The sequence below is a fragment of the Lissotriton vulgaris genome, chromosome 3_2 (assembly GCF_964263255.1).
Source record: "Lissotriton vulgaris chromosome 3_2, aLisVul1.2, whole genome shotgun sequence".
NCBI classification, from domain to species: Eukaryota; Metazoa; Chordata; class Amphibia; order Caudata; family Salamandridae; genus Lissotriton; species Lissotriton vulgaris.
This window is the reverse complement of record NC_141690.1, coordinates 180405918-180429714: the sequence shown is the minus strand read 5'-3', so window position 1 is coordinate 180429714 and position 23797 is coordinate 180405918. Positions and strand designations below refer to the sequence as shown.

The 23797-nt window shown below is 50.2% G+C and overlaps 1 protein-coding gene across 2 annotated transcripts in view; it reads left to right on the top strand.

Annotated features, from left to right (window-relative positions):
* Nucleotides 1–23797, top strand: part of HTT (huntingtin) — a 2178328-nt gene that overhangs the window by 1129110 nt on the left and 1025421 nt on the right. For both annotated transcript variants that reach the window (XM_086964158.1, XM_086964157.1), the window contains one exon: nucleotides 17766–17882. In XM_086964158.1, coding sequence (XP_086820284.1) covers nucleotides 17766–17882 — 117 coding nt within the window. The remainder of the gene's footprint in view (nucleotides 1–17765; nucleotides 17883–23797) is intronic.

Sequence of the window (23797 nt, the reverse complement as noted above, 5' to 3'; positions counted from 1 at the left end):
GCTGCCACCACAGACACGAGTCTGACCTCCTGCTGCTGGGAGTCTTTCCAGCGGGGAGAGCTTGGACAAAGGGTTTCCTGTCAGGGGCGGTGCTAGCACCATCCCAGACAGGGTTTTGTGTATCCTGGGTAGGCAGGGCTTTACAGGAAGGTGACTGCAGAGTGGCACCCCGGTGCTCACTACGCATCTGCCGGCTAGAACCGGTTCCAGGGGCACACCAGCCCCTGGCCTGGGGAAAGTCCGGCATGGGAGAGGGGTGTAACCACCCCCCTTCCTGGTCCCACCCCTAGGGCAGGACCTAGTCGCGTACCCACCCCTTTCTTTGGGATAAAGGCGGGAGCGGGGACCCTTCCAAATTAGATCATCTTTGAATCAAGAAACTACTTTCTACGAAAGGAACTCTCGACTTCTTCTCAAGATTTCTCCCTTGTGGCTAAGGAGTAGTCACCCTGCACCCGCAGGCACCATCAAGAACACTGCGGTTTGCTGCACGTCCTTCCTCAGGAATCCGACCGACCAGCACGACGAGACCCGGCTTCCCTGGCACCTCTGACCTCTACCTACCTCTACAGCTAAGCTGAGAACCGTAGGTGCGACGAGACCTCGAGGGACCGGCCATCATCAGAACTGCACGACTTCTATCCAGCACGACCGCCGAGGGATCCTCTGGTGAGTGCTTTGGGGTCCGAGAAGCCCCGACCCTGAGCAGCTCCAGCACCGAAGTCCAGCCCCCCAGCATCTCCACGATCTGCGTGGGGCCCTTCTGCTTTTTGCTGCTCACCGCGTTGTCTGGCTACTAGCCCGCTGGCTTGTGGCCTTCTCGACGACGATCAACGACGACAACTCTGCTGGTCTGGTTGCTCCAGACTGGCCCTTGGTCCCTTCCAAAAGAGGAGCATCCCGGACCCTCCTGGTCCACTCCAGATGCCATTTTAGGTCCACCGCGTGGGCTTGAATTTGCCAAGACTTGTTGCCCCAATCCTGGGTCCAGCGACGTCGACATCATCAACCATCGTGGGACAGCTCGCACCTCCATCCTGGTCGCCGACAACGCCTCCTGGTCCGTGAGACTGCAGAGCCCAGCGTCGCCCACTCACCTGGTCGAGGTGACTTCGCCCGGTGCCATCCTGGTGTCCACACAATCACTGGCTAGTGATTAAGAACTTGGTCCCCTCTGCTTTCAGGTGTCATCCATCTTCGATCCAGGCTTGGATCCATCGAACAATCTTCACTGGTCGCCTGCCAGCAACTTCTTTCTTCAGGCTCCATAGACTGCAACGAGGATTCCCGACGTCTTTTCAGACCTATGCAGCTGCAGCCCCTGGGCTAGGTAACTTCGGCATTTCGGTGCCCCAGCATAGCCTCACTATCCAAGGGTCCAGATCCTTTTTGTTTTTCAGCCTACCTAGTCGGGTTCGCCCGATAACACTAACTTTGTGAAATCTAGCTACCATAGACTTTGTCCCGCATCCCGCGTGAGAGTGCACACTCTGCACCCGAGTCCACTAGGCCTCCTACTAGTAATCAGAAGGTTCAATAACGTAGTCCTAGCGATTCCAAAGCCTATTAGTACAGTACTTACCTGCTAGTAATTTTGCATTCCACTTTTAGAGTATATGGTTTTTCGTGCCCCTCGGGCATTTGTGTAAATTGTGCAACTTGAAGTATTTTCGTAAGAGTTTTGTTGTGTGCTTAGTACCCTGTCCTCATAAAGAGTACAGGGCTGTTGTGACTCTAATAAATACACTGTTTATTTTTATAACACGTGTGTGGTGTCCTTTCACTTGGTGTTCAAGGGGTATATGTGATGGTATAACAGCTGGCTTAACACGCCCTCTAGAGTTTAGTCCGAAGACTGCTCGTATCCACGCTACTAGGATAGCTGGTCTATAAGGTTGACTTACAACCAATCACCATAAGGGTTGTTTGGACTGATACAAAGTGCTCACTAGAATAGTGAACATTATATATCAGGCCAACTTCTCACAGTCATGACATGTCAGAAGTATGTTATTGCATTCAATGGAAATACCGTGGAAGAGGCTAGGCTTTGTAAAGGATTTCAAGATTCTACAATTGTGTGTATCTCTTAGGAGCCATCTTGTAGTGTATGTTGTGGAGGCGCTCACAATGTTATTTTTATGCTTTATAAGCTACACTACAATATTTCGCTCTGCTGAGGCCAGGTAAGTCTGGACAGAACGAGGAAGGGTACTGGTTTGAGAAGGGTTATGGGAAGTATCGATAAATAAGATGTGGGGTGTTTTCGCAACAGACTGGTGCCAGCTTTCTCCTCGATGTCTGCTAGCTGGCCCTTCCCGTGAGAGACCGGTGCTGAGGTAATTCACACTGCACGCGACTGGGTTCTTTCACAGTTTCGGCACACTTGGCATCTGGGCGGCAGGCCTGAACTGCCTGTGTTGCAGAATGCGTGACACCTTTGAGTGACGCTGATGGGGATTGCCGCTTTCCCACAGGAGTGCCCTCCAAACCTCTTTCCCACCCCTCTTCCCATGGTGAGAGGGTTCTATGGAAGAAACAATTGCGTGCTTTTACCACCCACCATAGCAGCACACACCATGAATGCGTAATAACAGGAGTGGGAAACGATTATCGTCATAAATAATATCCAAGTTCCAGTGGCTTTTCATTTTCGGAAATGGTCACTGAATGCATGTAGTTTTTAGGAAAAAAATTATTTGAAATTCTGTGGCAATTCATGAGGTGATAACCGTTTATTTCCATAACCCACCAGAGCTGCATTATTTATTAGGAAGGGTACATGGGGCCAACACTGCAAATTAAAAGCCCTTTGGGCATTTTGTTTGCTTGTCTATGCTCAAAACGTTTGCTACAAGTAGGTTGTCATAAGGCTTTGCCATGGGGAAGCCCCAGTTTTTGGACTCCTGCGTCAATTGGCACTGAAGCATCTCCTAATGTAGACGGAGTGTAGACTTGAAAATATTTCGGAATTAGAGTTAGGGGGTTACAGTATTGAATCTGAAAGAGACAAGTTAGTGATAGATTCCTTACCTTAGAATATCCCCAGGCGTCCGACTGAATCTGGAAACTTTTGCGTAGCAGTACCCTTGCGCGTCGGTTGGCGTCGTCAGCGGCTCCGCGTCCGTCGTCGGCGGCGTGGGCGCCGTGATGACGTCGTCGGAGTACTTAGACGCCGCCTCCGCGTGCTGACGTCAGTTCTTCTTTTTTCCGCGCCAGCAAGCGCAGATCTGGAAAAAGCAGTAACCCTTAGTCAATTTTTGACTAACTTTTTGGATCTCTTTTGATCATTTCTCGAAGTCTTACGACTCCGATCGGTGCCATAGGGATGCCTGGTTTCAAGCATTGCGAGGATTGCGACCGCACGATGTCGGTCACGGATCCTCACCTCCTGTGCCTAACTTGTCTAGGCGTCGACCACGACAACAAGCCCTGCTCCGACTGCCGGGCCCTCTCTTCGAAAGCCAGGCGGGAGCGGTCCCGCTGGCGACTAGAACTCCGGCAGTCGGCCCGCGCCGTGAGAGGTCCCGGTCCCACGGGAGGTCGAGGGACAGGTCGTGGGCTCGGAGCCACCACAGTACCGAGAGTCGGCACCACTCCTCCGTGTCGAAGTCGTCGTCGGGTAAGAGCACAAGAAGTCGAAGAGGTGTCATCGCTCTTCTGACTCCCCCCGACGCTCGCGCGATGCGGCCGGGGGTTCGGGTGACCCCGCCCACACGGCTCCTTCGGAGTCGCGGGCGTCGCGTCCCACTCCACACCCTCCGGTCCCTGGGCGAGACGCGACGCCGGAGGAGATCGAGCGCTTCCTCATGGCCATGAGGTCCCTCTCTCCGACGGGCTCTGCGGCGCCTTAAGGCCCAGCGGACCAGTCTGAGGCCCCTAGCGGGTCGGGGGCTTCAGCCCGACGCCGCCGGCGCCTTCGGGCCCGGCGCCGCGGGGTCCTACAGTCCCGACACCACCGGCGCCTTCAGACCGGGCGCCGCAGGGTTAAGCGGTCCCGCCTTCGGGCCCGGTGCCGCGGGACCCCACTGGACTTTCTACGGGATCTGGATCGTCGCCGGTGGACCTTACGACCCCCCCCCCAGCGTCGGTCCGTCAGGTTTCGCCTCCGGCGCCATCCTCTGGCGGTGTCTCCCCCGATGCCTCCTTCGCTCCGGTTCCGACGTCCGAACGGCGCCGCTGGGCGCCGCTATCGATGGCGTTTAAAGATTTTCACTTCTATGAACCGGCCTCATTGATTAAAACCCCTGAGTATCAGGAGATGGGTGTTGAGGAGGATTGGTAGGGGTCTGAGGACCCTCTGACCCGAGAGTGTCAGTCTCGAGAGGACTGGACAGGGGAACTTGGGGAGGCCAGTGGCCTGGACACCTCTCCAGACATTGGCTTTGTCTCCCCTCCTACCGTGGCTTCGGAGGAGGGGGCAACCTATAGTGTGGTGTTGATGAGGGCTGCCAAGTCCTTAGGCCTTGAGCTCCCCGTCGCGGCCATGAGGACTAACTTCCTCACTGAGGTCCTTAAACTGCAGTCAAGCTCGGCCGAGCCTCTGCTGCCCTTTAATGAGGCCTTGACCGACGTTCTTTTGGGCACTTGGTCAAGGCCCGCTACGGGATCGCCCGTAGATAGGAACGTGGCCAGACGCCACCGCCCGGCCCCGGGCGACCCATGTTTCCTGTCCACCCACCCCACCCCCGAGAGTCTGGTCATCCAGGCCTCCAATTCCCAGACCGCATTCCCGTTGGCTCCGCCGGACCGGGAATCCAAGAGGTACGAGCAGTACGGAAAAAAGATCTTCTCCTCCCTTAGTCTGGGACTGCGGTCTTCCAACACCGCATGCCTCTTGGGCCGCTACACCCACTCTCGGCCAAGCCCTTGTGGAGGGTCGGGATGCAGTAAAATATTCTATCCGGTGTGGGCTGGATACCACCGACTCACTAGGTAGAGCGATGGCAACGACGGTGGCGGTTAGACGCCACGCCCAAAACACTCTGATGGGCATGCCGTTTGATGGCCGTCACCTTTTTGGCGACAAGGCAGACCACACGCTTGAGCGCTTTAAGGACTCCAGGGCTACGGCCAAGTCCTTGGGCCTCTCGGCCCCACGCCAGTAAACGGGTGCCTTTCGCTCCTTTCATGGCCAAGGAAGGGGCGCCCCCACACGTGCTGCCAGCCACACGCCGCAGACTAACATCCAGCGCGGTGGCGGCCGTGGAAATCGCCGTGGAGGCGGTCGGGGACAACGGTGAGGCCAGTCCACACCTTCCCCCGCAGCATCTGCCTCTAAACCCTCCTAGTCCGTGCTTCTCGGCCCATGTGACGACAGTGGGGGGCAGGGTTCGCCATCACCACTCTCACTGGCGCACTATCACTTCGGACAGGTGTTATGTTATGATGGTGATTTATATAGCGCACGGCTACTCGGGCAGAGTGTCCCGGCGCTGTACAGATCTGTAGAGGGAGTCAGAGCAAACCAAAGCACACTAAAGGCCGAAAAGCCAGGTCTTAAGGCTTTTCCTGAAAGACAGGAGGTTGTCTGTTCTTCTCAGTGAAAGGGGGAGCTTATTCCAAAGCTGCGGGGCACAAGCCCTGTAAGAGCGACCTCCAATGCGTGCGTGCTTTACAGCTGGAACGACAGCTAGGGCTTGAGTGGCTGAACGTAAAGATCTAGCAGGATGATAGAACTGAACATGTTTCCTAAGATAGACTGCACCAGTACCATGCAAGGATTTAAAAGTCAAGGTCAGAGTCTTGAAGATGATACGCTTTCTCACCGGGAGCCAGTGGAGTGAATCAAGGAGGGTCGAGGTATGAGACCTGCGGCTCAGGCCAAAAATAGCCCTCGCGGCAGAGTTCTGTACAGTCTGTAAGCGAGCCAGGAGGTGCTCTGGGAGACCTAAATAGAGCACATTGGCGTAGTCGAGCCTGGATCCAATCATTGCTTGTACAGTAATACTCCTATGACAGTGCAACAATAGTGGGAGGAATTTCCTGAGTGTTCGTAGTAGACCAAAACATTGGCAGACTAGGGTAAGGATCTGGGGTTTAAAAGTAAGACCATTGTCAAATTTGACACCCAGATTCTTGGCGACCGCAGTAGGGGAAGAAGGAGGATGCATATCTGCCGGCCACCAAGATTTCCATTGGGTATCAGGAGAGCAGCCAAAAAATAAAATTTCAGACTTGTCTGAATTACATTTGAGCTGGTTCTGCTGAAACCAGGAGAAGACCGCCTCCAGGCATCTTTTGATGGAGTCACCTGCAAAATCGGAGTTCTTATCGCAGGTGAAAAGCAGCTGCGTATCGTCAGCGTAGGACACAATACTAGCGCCATAGGTCTCCACTAGTTCAGCCAAAGGGGAAAGGTAAACATTGAATAAGGTGGGACTTAAAACTGATCCCTGTGGCACTCCCACATCAAGTGATGGAACTGTTGCTGAAAAAGGTGGTGACCAGATCATTTGTTGGCGCTTAGAGAGGAAGGACTTAAGCCAATTGAACACCGTCCATCTGATTCCGATCTCATGGAGTCTAAAAAGGAGCCGGTTGTGAGGGACAGTGTCAAAGGCCGCTTAGAGATCGAGTAATACCAGCATTGCCTTCCCACCGCGATCCGTCACTTTCTTTATAGACTCAGTTACCTCCAACAGTGCAGTTTCTGTACTGAGGTTGGATTGAAAACCTGACTGTGTCTGATGCAGAATGTCATGAGCTTCTAAAAATTTAGACAAGGTGGAATGTACATGTTTTTCTGCGAGTTTGGCAAGGGCAGGAAGCAGAGATATTGGCCTATAGTTGGAGTGCTCTAGGGGATTCAAATTAGTTTTGTTTATAAGAGGGATGACATGAGCCTTTTTCCAGGCCTTCGGGACCTCGCCAGAGGTGAAGGAGGCATTAAGAAGAGGGTTGATCAAAGGATTAAGAACATGGGCCATTTTAGAAAGGATTTTAGCGGGGCATGGGTCAGAAGGAGAACCGGATTTCAGTTTTTGTAACAAATCAAGCGAAGCCTGAGAAGACAGGGGTGGAAAATCTGAAAGAATATGGGTGTCTTGAGAAATGTTCATTGCAGATGAAAGGGAACCAAGATCTATGGCAGAGGCAATGGGCGGAAAAGACGCCTGGATGTTAAGAATTTTATTGAAGAAAAAACTGGCCAGCTGATTGACCCAGGATTCGGAGGGAGAGAATTTAGGGTTTGAAGCAGGGGGGGAAGTAAATTCCCTGACGATTTTAAAAATGTCCTTACTGATGTTACAGGATGAGTCAATTCTTTTAGCGAAGAAAGATTTCTTCGCCATTATAATTGCTTTATGATAGGTCTTAGTAAGAATTTTAAACCTTATTTTCAGGGGGGCTTCATAGTTTTTTCGCCACAATCGTTCAGCTTTTCCTAATCTCGTGAAGTTCGGTGGTCAACCAAGGGGCTGAAGTACGTTGAAATATTTTAGGTCTGGCAGGAATGGGCGCTAATTCATCAAAGCGTTGAGCGAGCCAGGACTGAAAGCTAGAGAGATCCTGCTCAAGATTGCCGGTCAATTGACAAGGATGGAATGCCAGGGACTGCTCCAGCATATCGGTGGTAACACAGTGGAAAGGATGAAAAACCGTAGGTAGAGGGCCATTTTCAGTACAAGAGGATTTAGAAAGACCCAAGATATCAAAGTTTAACAGGCAATGGTCTGTCCAGACCACGGGAAGTGGTGGATAAGATTAAATAGGCATGGAGGAGAAGACTTGATCTAACAAATGACCTTTGTTATGGGTTGTTGCAGAAAAATAAGGGAGGAGATCAAACGTGCTAGTAACATCACTTAATTTGACAGAGTCGACTGACTCAGGTTCGTCCATATAGATGTTAAAATCTCCAAGAAGTAAAAGATGCTTATATTTCATTGCAAGAGGGGACAAGGCCTGATGGAGTTTGTCGCAGAAAGGGCCCAGATGGCCAGGTGTTCGATAGACCAATAAACCGGCACAAGAGTGATGCGGGGAAAAGGATTCAGCCAAGTGATTCAGCCCCAGGAATGGTGTCAATTTCAAGAGCTGAGCAGGTGTATCGCTTGTCTACCACTATAGCCACTCCTCCTCCTCTTCCTAATTCTCAATCCTTCCTCTCAATGTAGTAGTTAGGGGGGAGGGCAGTGGAGATGTCGGGACTGGAGGAGTCACATAGCCAGGTCTCCGTAAGAAAGAGACATGACGGCTTCAGTTCTGAGAGTAAGTTGAAGAGGTCAAGGGCGTGCTTGCCAAGTGACAGAGTGTTTAAAAGCATGCATGAGTGCATGTGGGCCTTCGCAGAGGTCTCCCCAGCAGTATTGATTAAGCCGGAGGTGTCTCGTATAGAAGACGTAGTAGTAGACGACCATGCGCAAACCTCACAATATGCCCAACATTAGCAGGATCACATAGATGTTTAGCACACCCAGAGCTAGTAATATTCCCAAGCCTGATTAGAGTGGCGCGGTCGTAGTTAATTACCCTCTCTGCAGTACAGCCCAGGTGAACCAGGTCTTCTGCAGGGCCGGGCGCCTCCGGGACGCGGACGGGCGCAGACGGGCTTACCTCAGGCACACCTCCGGCGCGCATAAGGTGCGCCCGCTGCACTCGTCCGCTGCACGTCCTCGGAGGCATGCTGGTCTTGTAGGGGCAGAGGCAGGTCACCTGATGCTAAACACTAGCGTGCCAACCTACTTCCCCCAATATGGCGGCGGCGCTAGAAGCAGCGTCCAAGATCCAGCGTGGAGTATGGTAAGGCAAACAATTACTCACACACGCTGTGAGATCTTATTTCAACACGCGCTGTGGAGACAGTGCCTAAAGTCGGCTGAGGCAAGAGCAAAACACACAAGCCCCCAAGTTTAAAAACTCAAATAGTAGTAGTAAATCACACTAATTGCAGACATACAGGATTTCAAGCATAAATTTTAAAAGAGGTGTGCGTGTGTGCAAGTTCCCGGCTGAGCCTCAGGAACAGATCTGAAACGGCGGTGAAAAGTTCAACCAGTGGGTGCTGCAGATCGTGGGGGCTACTCCCTCCTTCGAGACGACCCCTCAAGCCATGCCACTGCAACACAACCGGGGGGATCACTTGCGGCTTCTGCAGGAGGAAGTTTCGGCCCTCTTGGCCAAGGGGGTCATCGAGCGCGTTCCTGGGCCAGAAGTAGGACGTAGTTGCTACTACCACTACTTTCTGGTACCCAAGAAGGGCAAAGGGGGCCTACGCCCTATCTTGAACCAACGGAACGTAAACGGCTACCTCCGGAAGGAGAAGTTCAAGATGCTGACTCTGGCTCAGGTCTTAGCTGCCCTTGACCCAGGAGACTAGATGGTAGCGTTGGACTTGCAGGATGCTTATTTCCACATCCCCTTCCTGCCGGCCCACCGGCGTTACCTGCGGTTCACGGTAGGCCACAAGCACTTTCAGTTTACCGTGCTCCCCTTCAGCCTTACAAGCGCCCCACGGGTGTTCACGAAGGTGATGGCGGTGGTCGCAGCTCATCTGCGCAGGTTAGGGGTTTCAGTTTTCCCCTACCTCGACGACTGGTTGTTGAAGGCGGGCTCGCCCCAGACAGTCGTCAACCACCTCCAGACGATGGCGGACCTCCTGCACCAGCTGGGGTTCTCCATCAATGTGCCGAAGTGCAATGGCCATTGCAGTAGCGAGAGGAGACCGAGAGCAGGATTAATTCCATGACCGATAAATCTCCACCCACGCCAGATCGCCGTAGAACACGATCTTCGCCGGACGTGTCCTTACTACAGCGTGCAACAGATCATATACTACTTATTATCGATGGTATCAGGGACCCTCCTTGAATACGTGTAATCATTTCAACATCACCTGGGCTACATCATGATCTTTCCCTGTATTTGACTTTGAACCCACGTGCTACAGGGTCCTATTTATACCACGTTTGTGGTTACGTGTCCCCCTAACTCCAGTCCTGATGAAGACCCCACAGCAAGATTACAATATCTGCGCGTATGAGGGTCGAAACGTCGACATCTGATTGCTTTTCACTGTCAACTCCACACCCTATTGGTTTCATTCACTGAACATTTGGAGTATGACCTTTGTTTAAAAAGAATATTCATGAACCTATCGGTCTTGTGTTTTGGTACAAGAGTTTGTAACTTTGTGAAATAAGTCTCAATTGCTGATTTTACTGTCACTTAAGAACCTTTTCTCTTCTCCTCACCAACTCCCATCACTATCACACTACCCTCCGCGCTTCTACTTTTTGGGCATGGTAATCAACCATTGATTGAGGATTGTGTAAACTATGTATATTTAGTACATCATCCCATTGTGAATAAAACAATGTGGACTGAATAATTGTTGGTTTGATTATTTTTATTTCCTTGGTTAATGTCTCCTCATTACTGGGACCCCCTCCATTTATTCGCTTACTAACCCAGGTCCCCGTAACGTTAACTGGGTCAACCCCCCTACTAATACGGAATTTCCAAGGGGGCACTCGCTCGGAGACGCTTTTCGTTGCAAGTGGAGTTGCAGTCTGTTGTAAGCCTTTCCGCCTATACCACTTCTGCCCAGAGTGCTGAAGAAGATCATGCGCTACCGGGCACAAGTCATCCTTGTGGCTCCGGACTGGGCACAAAGGTACTGGTATCCCGAGCTACTCAGTATGTCAGTCGATCCCCGGTTCGTCTGCCTCTTCAGGAGGAATTTCTGTCGCAGCAGCAGGGGACGGTCCTCCACCCGAACCTGTCCAGCCTCCACCTCCGTGCTTGGAGATTGAGCGGCGACAGTTGAGGCCATTTGACTTGCCTCCTGAAGTCTGTAACATCATTCTGGCAGCCAGGCGTCCCTCCACAAAGTCGGTATACGCCTCCAGTTGGAACAGATTTGTGGCATGGTGCACAGCAAAGGCTGTGGATCCCCTCAATGCCCCTCTTTCTGAGGTTCTTCTCTTTCTTCTTTCTTTTGCCCAGCAGGGCTCTGCTCTGGGCACTATCAAGGGCTACCTTTCTGCTCTTTCAGCCTTTTTGAGGCTGCCTGATCAACCTTCTTTGTTCAAGTCATCTATCGTTAATCGATTCCTGAAAGGCATCACACATACGTTCCCCTCCTGTTCCCTTCGTGATGCCTCAGTGGGACTTGAACTTGGTTCTTACTTTTCTGATGTGCGCTCCCTTTGAGCCACTTCACAACTGTCCTCTTCGCCATCTCACTTTAAAGACTGCCTTCCTGGTAGCCATCACCTCTGCCAGAAGAGTGAGTGAGCTCCAGGCTTTATCCTGTAAACCTCCTTTCCTTTCAGTCCATCCGGACAAGGTTGTGTTAAGGACACGGTCCTCTTTTCTACCCAAGGTAGTCCATTACCTTGCCGACCTTCTTTCCGCCTCCGCATCCTTCGAGAGAGAGGAAGAGAGGCTCCACCGTCTGGACCCAAAACGTGTGCTCTAGTTCTTTCAGGACCGCACACGCTAGTTCCGGGTGGATGACCAACTCTTTGTTGGTTTCGTGGGCGCTAAGAAGGGGAAAGCAGTGCACAAGCGGACCATCTCGCGGTGGATCATCTTGTGTATCCAGGCGTGTTACTCCTTGGCAAAGAAGGAACCCCCTGTTGGGCTGAGGGCTCATCCCACTCGAGCCACAGCGACTACAACTGCTTTGGGCTGAGGTGTGCCCTTGCAGGACATTTGCCAGGCGGCTACGTGGGCCTCGCTGCACACGTTTGCAAGACACTATTGCCTGGACAGCCAAGTCCGGAGGGATTGCTTCTTTGGCCGTTCCGTCCTCCAGGACTTTCTGGTGTGATTATTGGTTCGCAGACCCACCACCGGGGTTGGTATTGCTGGGGTATCTATTCTAAGGTAAGGAATCTATCACTAACGTGTCTCTTTCAGATGCACAAGTTACTACTTGTGTAACGATATATCTGGAAGAGACATTAGTTAGTGATAGATTCCTTACCGACCCACCCATCCTCCCCGTTCTGCGAACCGATATCTAGGGTTAAGGTCATTCCCTTTCAGGGCCCTAGTTTGAAGGCACCAGTGCTGGTTTTTAGCATAGCTCTGCGTTTCTGGCGCGGAAAAGCTGTGTCTAAGAACTGACGTCAGCACGTGGAGGCGGTGTCTAAGTACTCCGACGACGTCATCACGGCGCCCACGACGCCGACGACAGACGCGGAGCCGCAGACGACGCCTACCGACGTGCAAGGGTACTGCTACGCAAAAGTTTCCGGATCCAGTCTGACGCCTGGGGATATTCTAAGGTAAGGAATCTATCACTAACTAATGTCTCGTACAGATATATCGTTACACAAGTAGTAACTTGTGCTTCACAGCAATTGTGTTACAATAATACTGTACCAGCAACAGGGAATAATCGTGAGCCTCCATTGTAGCAGCTGCGTGCTAATGGCAGTCGCAGTGTACCTGGAATTTAATGATGCTTGAGCTTAGTCAGTGGATGGATTTATCGGATATTGAGACGTGTACACAAGATTTTATGCAAGCTCTCAAATTGGAATATCTTTGCCTTAGAATGGAGGGGTGCTTACAGTTTGTGGCTTGTAATAGACTTTCTACCAATAGTTTCCTATCTTTTTCTGACACAAATGTAAGTTTTGAGGCTTCTCTTGTGCAGGATTTCATAACCATGTTAATTTGGTTCTAGGCAGAACTCCTCAAAGACAATTCTTGATTTGTGCAGGGTGGAAGCTTTCTCAAACAATTTTTTTTCAAGGATGACTACAGGTCTGAGTCTTGGTAGGCGAGGGTGGCCACTGTAGAATACCAGCAGCATTTGCAAAACAGGAAATCTGTTCCATAAGCCTCGGCCCTGTCCTCAGCTGGGCGCCATATTGTCCCTTTCCTCGCGCGCCTACCAAAGGTGTGCTCTCTGGCAGGACAGACGCTAGCCAGGGTCCAGGGTGGCGCTCATTCATTGTTTTCTGGCGTGACCCATGATTATACACAAATCCCTTCCACAAGGATCCCGTGGGAGGCGCCTACTGGCTACAAGAAAGGCAACTGTGAGCAGCTCTTTTAAAAACAAGCATTTGCAATGCAATAGGTCTGGCATTTGTGAGAGTTAGAGCTATTGGTGTTGTAAATGATAATGTTTTTACCTACGTGTTTTGTTTTGGAGCGGAGTGTATGTATGTGTTGTAGGGGGAGTTCTGTGAGTTGTATTAGAATTGTTAGTTGTGGGATTGTGAGTTGTGTAGTGTATTTGTGGAGAGGAATTATGTGGTATGGTGAACAGATAGTGGTGAGACCTGCAGCGAATAGAAATAAAGGAAGAATGAGAGGGGCCAGTAGTTTGTGTAGGAAGAGGTTATTGAACTTGAAATAGAGGAGCAGAAATACAGTATGAGAAAGATAGAAAAAAGGTGAGAGCAGGCCATAGACATATAAAGAGGTAGGCTTTGTGTACTCCGAAGACACTCTAAGAAGAAGAGGAGAGCGTGGCTTTAAGGTACATAAACTTTAAAAAGTTACGAGATAGAAACTGTGCTTGAAGACCTGAAGTTAACTACATGAGAGAGGTGGGAATAGTGCATGAGACAGCGACCAAGATGGGTGGGAAAGGGTATGTTAGAGAGAGAGCGAGAGAGGGACAAGTGGGGGAGGCGAGGGGTGGACTAGTGCACAGCGTTAGGAGGTAGAGGAAGGTAGCTTGTGTGAGTAGGCAGTATAAAAGGAGACATGTAGTGTAAGGAAGGGATGAGAGAGGGCAGTGGTATTGCAAGATAAGAGTGCGTAGTGGGAGTGTGAGAGAGATGAGAGGGGAAGTGGGTATGTGAGGGAGAGATGACAGTGTCCACATGGGACAAACAGACGCGGAGCACTAACATATATAAATTTAACAATGCTTGTGCCTCTCTTAGAATACAGTGGAGAAGATATACAGGCTGAATCAGGAATGGATTACTGGTTGTGCCACTAGTACACAAAAAATGCCTGTTTTAGATACAATCAAAAGTTGAATCAACGTTTACCCAAAAACAGGTTGGCAAAACATTAGACCATTTCATTAAAAAACACACACGTATCTTTTTTTACCTCTCTTTAAAACCCTTAGCAGACAGTTACCCTTTACTCTACGTTTCAGGTTCTCTAACAAACCCAAACAACTGCACAAGTTCAAAGTAGAGATTGCTGACCAGTCAAAAAAGACGTGCCTAATAGGTTAAACCTGCATGCCTCTGGATATGTTCTATATAATGACCAGCGTGTTAAGGAAACATCCAATTTCCTTCAATGTAAGAGCATCGCACTTCTCAACGTTACGCCAACACTTATGAGCACATTTGGTAAACCACTAATTGTACAAACACACGTGTGCATGCGCCTGAAATTCGAAAGCATGTAGAGTTCACATTGAAAGGCTTGCTGAATTCACAGGCATGCCTCCACGAACATAGTGTTATGTTTTTAAAATCAGCACCTCCTATTTACCATAAATTTCATGAATACCGTTTGGCATTGCCCGCGACAAGCAGCACAACCTCTTCTTAAGAGCTCAGGCAGCATGTGCAACTTTTTAAACAAGGGATGCCAGTGCTGGTTATATATGGTGCCCACTCGAGTTCAGTGGAAAAAGTTATGGCTTTCCCAGGTGAAATGGATCTCTTTCCAGATGAGCTTGGCACTAGTCAGCTCTTACTGCCTGCTCCCACTGCAGCCAGACACTGAGACCCACTATGTCCTGTGCTTTGGCTCTTATCCACATCTGGCCGTTATTGAACCCTTTCACCCAACACACATCCCAATCACAGCCCCAGAAATATGAGAGGAGCGGAAAGCTCGCTATGAAAAGAAAACCCACAGGAAACCACAATGAACCAACGTTTTTAAGCAGCTTCCCATCATATCACAGGAGCGTTGCAGTGAGACAGCGTTGTATATGGGCAATATCTGCACTGCTTGTCGGTGTATATTTTTATATACAGGGGCAAGCCCGCAAGAATACATGCCCTCTGACTGTGGGTTGATAGCATGAGAGGGAAAAAGAGAATAAAAAAATATTGCAGAGGAATAGTCGCACTTACTGTAGGAGTAGTGCCGGTCACGTACGGGGCAGTCCTCCACCACTATGACTCCCCGAAGCACACATCCGCGGCCGGCATGCTCGCGGGAGGGAGGGGGAGCGGGTTGGGAATAAAAATAAACAAGCAGCATGCGCTGCCCACAACTCGTGCACACAGGCTCCTTGCGCATGCGCAGCTGCCATGTTTAGGTCAGGCAGAGATGCGCAAGACAAACAAAAAGTCCGAACAGTGCGGATGAAAACTGTAGTTGGTGGCCGCTATTTCAGGACTACACGGAAGTCAGTTGGACATCAACGGCCACTGAAAACAAAGGTAACAAAAACGATAACAACATTTAGCAAATGGCAAGCGGCAGGAGAAACTACCGGCAGCTTGCCAACATATAGAGATTATTTTAGGTCTCGCTGAGACAGCGCATGCAGTTCATACGCTGCCAAGGCGAGACCTAATGAGAATGAAAACCGTGGCTATAAAGTGCTGCCTCTTAACTGACAGTAAGTATATATTTTCTAAAGCTACCCAGCAGGTCGTGGGGAGAAGTGTGGGTTTAGGCAGAGGCAGGCACAGTTGGTGTGCCAGAAGTTGGCCCGTCCAGCTCCCTTCTGGGGCCAGCTGTGCCTGTGGGTTCGGTAGCAGCTGGGAAATAACAAATCTTGATCAGCAGATCTTCTCCCTGAGCCACCAAGAGGTTCACGTGGCATGTGTTTAATTGAAATAAAACAAATCAAACATCTGCAAGTACAAACACGCAGTCTATAAACACCTAGATGGTGCAAAAGCACAAGGAGAGCAACAGTAACCATAAAGTTATTCGCATGTCTGTATCCTCCCAGGAGGCAATTTGGAGCAGATCTTCTTACAAGAAAGCGGTCTGTCTCTGCCTCAGATCACTATTGGTCACCCCAGAGAAGACCCCAGCCTTCTGGGGCACATGGGGTTCTCTATCAGCCCTCAGAAGTGCAACCGGAAGCTGTCTTCTTGCCCCAGTAGAAGCATCTCGTGGTGGTGCTCTGAGCGTGTTACCCGGCCTGCCCTGGTCCACACGGGCAGTGTTTTGAGGAACAGCAGCCGCTGTGGCCCAGGTGGTGCCTGCAGGTGTAGGTTAAACCATCACTCTTACAGCAATGGAGGGATGCCTTGTTAGACTACAAAGGATGCTTGTACATGATCCGAATGTAAATGACTTCTGAGTGCTAGTCTGTGCATGAACACATGAGCACTAGTGGCACCCTTTGTGCACTTGCAGGGTCGAATTGATGGGTGCCAGGTGTGTTCTCGTGCTTTCCCACATAAACTCTCCAACCTGATTCATTTTTTTTACTTTTGTTTGCTCTCTGGTTTACATGGGCCTACGTACAATCCAATATCCTATCACAGCTACACAGGCCTTTCTTTGCAAATAGACAACACTCTCTCCACGGGTAAAACTGATGCTGCAGTAAAACATTTTTCACTAGTCCATCCAGTTAAAAGAGCCGTGCTCCTCGGACTCAGGCAGCTGGAAGCATAGCCAATAGGTCTCGCCTTTGGGACCTTATAAGTATTTAGTTATGCAGCACAATATCCTTGGTGCAACAAAATCAACTCTTGCATGGCTAAACACTTACAAGGTCCCAAAGGTGAGACCTATTGGCTATGCCAATGCTTGTTGAGGTCACCAGTCCTTACCTCCACTAGCCTTTTCAGGCAATAGGCTTCCAAAATAGAACCCATATGCCTTCTTGTTATTTACCCTGCACAGTCACGCAAGTATCCCACGCTGTCCGGTGCTAACACTATGCACACATGCATGATATGTGTTTGCCCGTGACTAAAAATCAGTGCCAGGGATCCAGACATTTATGCAGTTGAGGCACTCAGGGCAGGGATGCACATCTGCAACTATATAGGGGACTTTTCCATCTCAGCAAATTCCCAGTAAAATGACCGGTTTCTCCAACAAATAGCTCATGAGCAACTGGTAGCTCCCCCAGCTACCTGTAAGTAGCTCCCATGTGTCTTACGGATTTAGAAGCTTTTGTTTGGTTCAATTATTAAATAGGTATATCGAAATTGAAAACCATATAGCTGAGTTGAAAATGCATGCATTCTCAGAACTCATAAACTGATGTTTGGAGAAAAATGTTTGATTTTCAATTTAAATATATTTAAAGCGTGATAAATCGTCGCTATGGGCAAAATTACTATTATGACCTTGGTTCCAGGGCACTGCAACTATGGCTGTTTTGTATTATACATGTAGAGCTATTCCAGATTGGTAATGTGTTTTTTACATCTCTCGGACAACCAACCTTGATGAACTGAGGCGATCACGGCTGGTAGTCGTTTATATGGTGGCCACTAATGTAATAGTGTCTAAAGTGGTCACCATTATAACACTAATTATATCAGTAGCTCGGGATGATTGTCATTCAACTTAAGTAACTCCTAACAGAGAAAAGGTTGGAGACCCATGATCTAGAGTGAGAACATGTTATGTTCTGTCCATAATCTTCATGGGGACAGAGTTGGCTGCCGAAGGCTATGGGTTTTTATATTCTCCTTGTGCAGGATGGTGAAATCTCCTCATGATAACAGACTCACAAAAAACGACTTTGTAGCCTATAACTCGTCTTGTTTGTGGCATTGTTAACACATGTAGTGACATTCTTAATTCTAAGTCATTTATTCCGTTTAGTCACAAGAATTTATAAATATACATTTATATTGTAAAGCCTTCTTAACTGTTATGTCCCCTTTCAGGTGCTCGAAATGTTCATTCTTGTGTTACAACAGTGTCATAAAGAGAATGAGGACAGATGGAAGAGATTATCCAGACAAATAGCAGACATAATTCTTCCAATGCTAGCAAAGCAGCAGGTAAAGGACTTTTCAAAATATTTATATGCTAGATCTACAGCTAACTGTCGTACATGAAAAGCCTTTTCTAGTCTACATTGCGTGTCAAGATAGAATTGTATTTGTCCAGCATATTGATCTACTTAACTATTGCAATTGGTAGATTAAATTGATAAAAAAATAAAGGCCTCTAAAACAATTTCCTTCCCACAAATTCCTCATCTTAAAACCTTCATAGACCTCAGTCTGTATCCAAATGGCATTTTTCAGTACGCCATCACCAGGGTCTGGTGGTGCTGTTGAGACAGAGGTGATAGGTTGTGAAACTGAAAGAGGAAGCAAGCATTGGCAAAGCTAATAGGTCAAGCATTTTAGTTTTGCCAGTGCATACCTATTGGCTTTGCCAGTGATTTTGGTGATGTTTATCAGCATCTGATTTAAAAAAAAATGATTATTGCCATATAGCTAACACAGTAAAAATAACCAGCATTGGCACAGACAATAGGCCTCACCTTTGCAAGAGCTATTGGCTTTGGCAATGTGTTTTACTAAAGGTTTGTGGCATGGAGTGGAATATTGTAGAGTGCAGTGGAGGTAGATTGGCATAGAGTGGCGTGGGGTAGATTGGTGTGGAGGAGTTGGGTAGATTAGTGTGGTAGATTAGAGTGGGCTAGAAGGAATTGGGGTGGAGTGGGGTAGATTGGGGCGGATTGGGGTAGATTGTAGTTGATTAGAGAGGAGTAGGGTAGATCGGGGTAGCTCAGGTAGAGTGGAGCGTGATATATTTGCAGTAGAATTGGAGTAGAGTACATTGGGAAAGAGTTGAGTGCGCTGGATTGGGGTAGATTGGAGTGGAGTGGGGTACACTGAGTCGAGTGGAGTGGGGGTAGATTGGAGTTCAGTAGATTGGGCAGATTATAGTATGGTATAGTGGAATGGAGTTGGGGTAGATCGGTGTAGTTTGGAATGGGGTGGAGTGGGGTAAAGTGGAAAGAGTGAGGTAGATTGGAGTAGATTGAGGTAGATTGGAGTGAAGTGGGGTAGATAGCAGTCAAGAGGGTAGATAAAGGTGGAGAGGGGAAGAGTGGAGTGGGGTCGATTTGGAGTGGGCTAGATTGGGCGGATTATGTTAGGGTAGACTGGAGGGGGTAGATTGGAGTGAGAGATAGGAGTAAGGTAGATTGGATTGGAGTGTACTGGATTGGAGTGGTTTTGATTGGGATGGTGTGGAGTAGATTGGGATGGTGTGGGGTATATTGAGATGGTGTGGGGTAGATTGGTTAGGGTGGGGAAGATTGTGGTGGAGTAGATTGGGATAAACTGGAGTTGGGTGGATTAGATGGGGTAGATGGTAGGGTGGAGTGGGCTAGGGTAGGTTGGAGTGGGGTAGAATGGATGCAGTGGTTTAGATTAGACTGGAGTGGGTTCGATTTGGGTAGAATGTGGTATATTGAAGTGAAGTGGGGTAGATTTGGGAGAGTGAAAGGAAGTGGGGTAGATTGGAGAGGAGAGGGGTGGAGTTTGATAGATTGGAGTGGAGTTTGGAGTTGGCTGTGAGATAGTTTGGGGAGCGGTGGAGTGGGGTAGATTGGAGTGTAGTGTAGAGGGATAGATTATGGTGCGGTGTGGGTAGATTGGGTGGAGTGGGGTATATTGAATGTATTAGAGTAGGGTACATTGGAATGGAGTGGGAGAGATTAGAGTGGGGTAAATTGAAGGGGTATGAGTGGAGTGGGTTGATTTGGGTAGAGTGGGTTAGATTGGGGTAGGGTTGTGTAGGAATGTAGAATCCTTTTAGCATGGTTAAACCCACTTTTTGTCTGGTGTCAGTGTGTTTTTGATTAGTCGGACTAGGATCCTGCTAATCGGGACCCCGGTGACTGCACGTCTTCCCCAAATTTGAAATAATAAGTCCTGTGATACCTCCACAGTTGGCTACAGGTGTACCCTAGTAAGTACCTAGTATACACCAGGGGTATCCCATGGGTTGCGGCATGTATTATGCCACCCATGAGAAACAACTTAAACCATGACTACAGGCCTGCCATTGCAGCCTGTGTAAGTTGGTGCTAGCACCACTTACAACAGATATAAGTTTTGTTATATCTGAGGTCCCTGCACTTAAAACCTATAAGTCACCCCTAAGGCAGGACGTTCAATCCTTAAGGCAGGGGGCTAGGTTATAAGTGTGAGGGTGCCCTGCACGAGCAGGCCACCCTCTACAAACCCCGGAGTCGATTGGCTAGGCTTTTGTAAGTGCGGTTAGCCATTTAATAATATAGTGGACATCAAGTCAAATACGAACCAACCTCCATGAAGGAATGAAGGGCATCGCCGAATGGATGAGGAACAGCCGACTGAAGCTGAACTCAGACAAGACTGAGGTCCTCATCCTCGGATCCACCCTTTCGGCCTTGGACGATTCATGGTGGCCAACCGCACTTGGAACAGCCCCTACACCCACCGACCACGCACGCAACCTAGGGGTCATCCTCGACTCCACCCTCTCCATGACTAAGCAGGTTAACGCCGTCTCTTCTTCCTGCTCCAACACTCTCTGCCTGCTCCGCAAGATCTACGAGTGGATCCCCACCGAAACGAGAAGAACGGTCACCCACGTCCCTCGTCAGCAGCAGGTTGGACTACGGAAACGCCCTCTACGCAGGAACCTCTGCCAAACTACTGATTCATTTATTTATTTTATTTGCGTGTTTGTAAAGCGCTGTGAATAGCTAAATATTGTCTACAAACATGTTAGAATCCTACCCCAACACCAATTCCAGTGTTGGGTGTAGGAACCCTATGTTCTGTGGACGTCCCCCTGTGTTCCTGTCTAACAGGAAGCTAACGCTGCTGCTGACCACAGACACGATTCTGCCCTCCTGCTGCTGAGCCAAGCTCGAGCAGGGGAAGGTAGAACAATAGGAACCAGAACTTCAGATTCACCAGCGTCAGGCCCGCCATCCCACCGACCAGGAAAGAAGCCAACTATCTCAGTTGCATTCTTCTCAACACATGCTCCACCCGCAAACACGCCGTTGAACTCTGGGACCTACTCGACTCCACCATCACAGATGTCGGTTTCCTGACGGTGACCTGGCTGAACCCCTCCTCAGCATCCGGCATCGCCATAGCCTTCCCAAAAGGCTAAAAGTTCACCCGCAGGGACTGCACCAACGGAGTAGGAGGAGGACTTGCCATCGTTCACAGGAACACTCTCAGGATCTCGACCAACACCGACGACACACTCAGCACCGCCAAACACCTGCACTTCCAGATCCACACTGACCCCAACACCACCCTCAGAGGAACCCTTGTCTACAAACCCCTTGGACCCCGGCCACAGTTCAGCGACACCATCGCAGACTTCGTCAGCACACTAGCCCTCGCCTCCACGGACTACATCCTGCTCGGGACCTGAACTTCCACCTCGAGAACAACTCCACCACCCTGATCGACAACCTAGCCAACCTCAGACTCAGACAACTGGTCACATCACCCACCCACTCCGCCGGCCACACGCTTGACCCCATCTTCTCCGCAAGAACCCACGTCTCCTTCAACCACACCACCGAACTCCATTGGACAGACCATCGCTGCATCCACTTCACCTTACGGAAACCCATCAAGCAATACCGCACCCAACAGATGCTTTGCCGCTGCTGGAGCAAAGTCTCCGAAGACCAGCTAACCACCACCCTCGCCCAGAACCCACCCACCGACCGCCACCTCAGTCAGTGGATAAACAACTGCGCCAACACCCTCGCCCCGTTCAATAAACCCTCCAACAGCCACACCAGCAAGAAAGCTAGCTGGTTCACTGAAGACCTCCTGGCCTCCAAGCAAACCTCCCGAAAGCTAGAGAAGAACTGGCTCCGTAAACAAACACTAGACTACTACGCAGCCCACAGGAACACCACCTGCAGACACCACCACCTCATCAGATCTGCCAAAAGGGCCTCCTTCAAAGACCGCCTGGACAACAACGCATATAGTAGCAAAGAGCTCTTCAACATCGTGAAGGAACTCTCCAACCCCAGCTACAACACCAACGACATCCCACATTCGCAAGACTTGTGTGACTTGCTGGTCTCCTTCTTCCACAGCAAGATCGCAGACATCTACGACAGCTTCAACGCCATGACCACCCCGACAACCACTGAGTCCTCCGCCCCCACGACTACCATCCGCACCAATTGCCCGCTCTCCTTGACCAACATTAACGACGACAACACCATAAAAATCATGAGCACCATCCACTCCAGATCTCCGTCACACCCATGCCCACACTACATCTTCATCAAAGCCAGCACCGCCATCGCACTCCATCTCCGGAAAGCCATCAACATTTCCTTCGAAACAGCAACCATCCCGGAGAGCTAGAAGCACGCCGAGATAAACGCCTTACTCAAGAAACCCAAGGCGGACCCTAAGGACCTCAAGAACTTCCGGCGCATCTCCCTGCTCCCGTTCCCGGCAAAGGTCATCGAGAAGACCGTCAACAAACAACTGACCCGCTACCTCGAGGAGAACAGCATCCTGGACCCGTCCCAGTCCGGGTTCCGCAGTTACCACAGCACCGAAACTGCCCTCATGGCCGCCACCCATGACATGAGGACCCTGCTAGACAACGGAGAAACCGCTGCCCTCATCCTCCTGGACCTGTCAGCCGCCTTCGACATGGTCTGCCACTGCACACTACGCACACGTCTCCACGACGCCGGGATCCAAGAGAAGGCCCTGGACTGGACCACCTCCTTCTTCTCCGGCAGAACACTGTGCGTCCCCCTCCCCCCCTTCCGCTCCGAAGCCACCAAGATCATCTGCGTCGTACCTCATGGCTCATCCCTCAGCCCAACGCTGTTTCACATCTACATGGCACCACTCGCCCACGTCTCCCGACAGCACTACCTCAACATCATCTCTTACGCCGAAGACACACAGCTGATCCTTTCCCTCACCAAGGACCCCCACACCGCCAAAACCAACCTCCATGAAGGAATGAAGGGCGTCGCTGAATGGATGAGGAACAGCCGACTGAAGCTGAACTCAGACAAGACTGAGGTCCTCATCCTCGGATCCACCCCTTCGGCCTTGGACGACTCATGGTGGCCAACCGCACTTGGAACAGCCCCTACACCCACCGACCACGCACGCAACCTAGGGGTCATCCTCGACTCCACCCTCTCCATGACTAAGCAGGTTAACGCCGTCTCTTCTTCCTGCTCCAACACTCTCCGCCTGCTCCGCAAGATCTAAGAGTGGATCACCACCGAAACGAGAAGAACGGTCACCCACGTCCCTCGTCCGCAGCAGGTTGGACTACGGAAACGCCCTCTACGCAGGAACCTCTGCCAAACTACTGATTTATTTATTTATTTTATTTGCGTGTTTGTAAAGCGCTGTGAATAAACTCCCGTAGGGGTATCTCCGCACTGAAACGGCTCCAACTCATCCAGAACGCCTCTGCACGCCTGACCTAGACATCCCTCGCCGCAGCCACATCACACCCCACCTGCGAGACCTGCACTGGCTTCCTGTCAACAAGAGGTTAACCTTCAAGCTCCTCAACCACGCATACAAGGCACTCCACAACACCGGACCAGCGTACCTCAACAGACAACTCCACTTCTGCACCCCCACTCGCCAGCTCCGCTCCTCCGACCTTACCCTCGCCACAGTCCCTCGCATCCGGAAAACAACCTCCGGCTGCAGATCGATCTCCCACCTCGCCGCCAAGACCTGGAACACACTCCCCATCCACCTACGGCAGACCCAAGACCTGCTGACCTTTAGAAGACTTCTAAAGACCTGGCTTTTCGAGCAGTAGCAGCATTCCCCACTCCCCAGGGCCTTGAGACCCTCCACGGTAAGTAGTGCCTTTTACAAATGCTATGATTGATTGATTAAGTTTCCTGTCACAGGGAGGTGTGACA